The sequence below is a fragment of the Desmodus rotundus genome, chromosome 5, assembly GCF_022682495.2.
Source record: "Desmodus rotundus isolate HL8 chromosome 5, HLdesRot8A.1, whole genome shotgun sequence".
Lineage (NCBI taxonomy): Eukaryota > Metazoa > Chordata > Mammalia > Chiroptera > Phyllostomidae > Desmodus > Desmodus rotundus.
This window is the reverse complement of record NC_071391.1, coordinates 82,059,412-82,063,421: the sequence shown is the minus strand read 5'-3', so window position 1 is coordinate 82,063,421 and position 4,010 is coordinate 82,059,412. Positions and strand designations below refer to the sequence as shown.

Below are 4,010 nucleotides of genomic sequence, written 5' to 3'. Positions count from 1 at the left end.
TTATAATGTCCTTTCAAAAATCTGGATATTATGATTCTTTGTTTCTAATTCTATGCTTAGTTTTTAAATATTTAAAGATATTTATGATTCTAACAATTATAGAATCTCAAGTGCTTGGATATCTAACGTGACACCAGAATATAGCTGAATTTCTACTTATTTGAACATCCATGTGCTCTTATCCTCTCCAGTTATCTGGAACTTATATTTAGTGGGTTCCACATCTCATTTCCTTCTTTTTATTACTTTGCTTTATAAAATAGTATGTATTACAGATGTACATTTTGTAAAAGCATGATTCAACTCATATTTGGACATGTTTCTATGGAAGAGAAAAGCAAACTAATTATTTGCTTTTAATATCACAAGTGACTAAATTAATCATAGGTCTTAATAAACGTAGTCATGTATCAGCACTTAATTTAGATGATCACATTGCTGTCCTGAAATAAAATTAGGATCTTCTTACTAAGGAAGAATGGGAAATGGAGGAAGGGGAAAGCCACCAGTATAACCTCCTCTGCTGTGTTATTGAGTCCTCATTTTCTGTATGTGTGAGGGTTCCTGAAAAGGGCAGTACACATGCTCAATGAATGTGGATAAAATCATGGAGAATTAAAGTTGAACAAGTGGATAAAGGAGTTGACAATAAAATTCAATGTAGTTTTTTTAAAAATTACTTTATTGTTGTTCAATTAGAGTTGTCCGCATTTACCCCCCACCATTCCCTCCCCCCGCCCCCCCCCCCTTGGTTTTGTCCATGTGTCCTTCACAGTTGTTCCTGAAAACCCTTCCCCTCCATTATCCCCTCCCACCTCCCCTCTGGTTACTGTCAGATTGTTCTTAATTTCAGTGTCTCTGGTTATATTTAGCTTGCTTTTTTCTTTTGTTGATTAGGTTCCTGTTAAAGGTGAGATCATATACTTCCCCAAGAGTTATGCTTTTTGTGTGCTCAGGACATTCTCCTGTCTGTATCTAAGGATTCAGAGTGAGTGCTAGACAGTGCTGCCTTGGGCAGTACTGGTCATTAGGTTCAGAGAGTGTGAATATCAACAGGCCCTTGCAGCAATCTGGGGCTTTCCAGTGCTGTGAAGTAGTGACTCTAGAAGTCCAGATGCAATGGCTGCACTTGGGTATAGAGGTGTGATAGAGGTAGATAGAGGTACAAGGTACTCAGCTACCTTGTCTGCAACCATGAGTTAATGCTGAGATTTTCATAACATGTTTGAAGCATAGTTTCTTTCTTTCTTTCTTTCTTTCTTTCTTTCTTTCTTTCTTTCTTTCTTTCTTTCTTTCTTTCTTTCTTTTAATTAAAGTATTATATATGCATGGAAAAAATCTTTAATGTCATGATCAAATAGCTGTATAAATTTGCACAAACTGTATAATCATTCTCTAGGTTAAAATTAAAAAAAAGACAAAAGTCAAAATATGTTATTGGAAGCAGGCTCCAGTTCTGGACCCAGGATAACCTGCTACCCCAGCAGCCCCCTCCCAGTCTGGAGGTTCTGGGGCAGTGGAACAGCCCTTTTGAGAGCTGCAGCTACATCCTGTTCAGTCCCATTAGTGTCATCAATTTTCTGATGATGCCCAGGAGGCTGCTGCCAAGAAGCAGAGCCTGCAGTGTCAGGCGAGCCTCCCCCAGTGAGCTCAAGGTTATGAAGATGGGTGTGGAAGAGTGTTGGAACAAAGCCTTCTGTAGGTTCCAACCTGGGCCTCCCCTGCCCCCAGAGAAGAGACTGAGTGTGGATTCTGGACTGAGCGAGGACTCACACCTGTCCACCACACAGCCCTGGAGGGTGAGCCTGAGGACCCTTCACTGAGGCAGAAGGGCTGAGCCTGCAGGAAGCCCCACTGGCTGTCCAGGAGGAGGCTGAAGAGGAGACTGATGAGGAGCCCACAGTGAGAATCAGAGGAAATGCTGCTGCAGCCTCCAAAGGAAGATGGGAAAGTGAGAATGGGCTGCTGGAGGCCTCTGACACCTGCAGGGAAGCAGCGGCTGGAGGCACCCCACTACCAGCAATACTTCGAGGTCTCCAAGCTGCACTCACCCGAGGCTGTCACGGTCCTGCGGCAGAGGATGAAGCCAGACAGCAAGGGCCCAGGAAGGCCTGGGTGTGGGGAACCGTTCCAAGCGTGGGAAATGTGGCTCAGCCCCGACTCGGAAAAGCCAGTGGGGAGCGAGGTTGGCGGGCAGGACCCATGTCCATGGATAGGTTCTCCAGTGGGAAATCAGGCCTGCATTGTACCTAGGCTGCTATGAGACTTGCTCTTGCTAAAACTCCCTCACCCTGAATTGAGGCAGCAAATGTTTACCGAGTATCTTCATCTTCCTAAAATCTGTGCTAAACCACCCAAGTATGGAGTGTGAGCAACTTCCCCCTTGAGCTGTAACATCCTTCTCTTTGAAGTAATTAGCAGTGTCCTGTCCTTTGTCCTCCTTAAAAGGTAATCACCTATGGCGAACCTGCGCGTAGTAAATGAGGATGGCCTTCGATGTAAAGTGCCCAGAAAAACAATAAAAGCATGTCAAGGGGTGGGTCAGGGGTCCTCTCTTTAACTTGGAGAGCGGCCACGCAGCCCCTTTTTCTCCACAGGATTTCTGTAGTCTGTGTGTATATGTATTTGAATATAGCAACCACAACGGATCCTGCTGGCCAGGATCCGTGTCACCTGGGCATGGCACAAAATCTGCACACACCCTGGGTTCCTGGGGCAAGGAGGAGGAGAAGGAGGAAAAGGAAGAGACTGTGGCTTCTGTGCCCTCTGTTAAGGCCAATGGACTACTGATAGAGCTCCCTGGCATTGAGGAAGAAGAGCTGACATGGAAGAGTGGCAGACGGGGTTAAGGAGAAGGGTGGGCATTAGTATCGCTGGCTGCCAGGGCTCCGCCTACTTTAATGGTGTGAAGAGGGCACAATTATCCCTCGGTTTTCTGAGGTGGGCCCCCTGCAGCCCCGGCTGTAGTTCAAGTGGCCGAACTGGAGTGGCCTTGACAAACACCAAGCACCACCAGGCTTGGGGAGGTCCTGCAGGGGGTGGGCGCCACAGTGCAGATGCAGCTGTGGCGGGGAGCACTTGGCGGAGCCAGAGAACACGGTCACTGTCAAACCTACATGGCCACAGGATGACTACCACCTGGGGGAGTGGAGGTTTGGCTGCTAGCCCTTGCCCCATGACCCTGCTCGAGACCTCCGGACCCCTCTGGCAGCACTACGTGGGCTGCCCGGTGTGCTGAGAGAAGGGGCTGGGCGTCATCATCTCAGCAACCCTACTAGGCTGGCAACCCGGGCATCTCCCCACTGAGGGTGGGGCTGCCAACCAGGCGGGCATTTTGCAGGTCAGCGAGCTGCAGCTCAACGAAGTGGATATGACCATGCCAGACACGACCATGCTGTTTCCCTGCTGACCTTGCCTTCTCTCCAAGGTGAGCCCTTCCCGAACCCCATGCACCGCGGGAGCCACTGGGAGCAATGGCCACCTGTGTTTGTGGCTGCTGCTACAAAAGGTGAACCAGCAGGGCCCACTCCCCCTCACGCACTGCAAGGCTGTGCAGGTGCTGCACAAAGTGGGCGACACCCTCACCATGCTTGTTTGTGAGGGCTTCAATGCCAGTACCACCCCCGTCTCCTCTGAGGTGTCCCCGGACGTCACTGTCAACACCTTTGGAGCAGGCTTCAGTGGCAGGAACATCTGTAAAGCATCTCACCTCTAACAAGAGCTGAGCCGCCAGGGCCCCAATGAGAGAAAGAGCTTTAACTGACCCCGCAGTGCTGACCAGAGACCACGGCCAGGACCTAGAGAGCCTGAGGCTGAACTGCCACGCCCCTCGCTGGCAGCACGCAGAGGGTACCAACAGGGGAGGCTGGAGGGAAGATGGCCTAGGCCGCTTGCTCTCCCTGGCCACCTGCATCCCTCTCCAAGCCCTCCTCCATGAGCTGCCCTCCGATGTGAAGTGGACCTAGAAGAAGATGCAGGAGGAGGACAAGGCCAGAAAGCTGCAGCAGAAG

General features: G+C 49.5%; 1 protein-coding gene across 1 annotated transcript; it reads left to right on the top strand.

Annotated features, from left to right (window-relative positions):
• The first annotated feature begins 1,119 nt into the window (after positions 1-1,119).
• Positions 1,120-3,715, top strand: LOC112314249 (protein scribble homolog). The gene is given in 5 exon segments (XM_071221599.1): positions 1,120-1,169; positions 1,400-1,816; positions 1,818-1,907; positions 1,909-2,185; positions 3,428-3,715. Coding segments are annotated over 5 exon segments (1,122 nt in total).
• Positions 3,716-4,010: the final 295 nt, after the last annotated feature.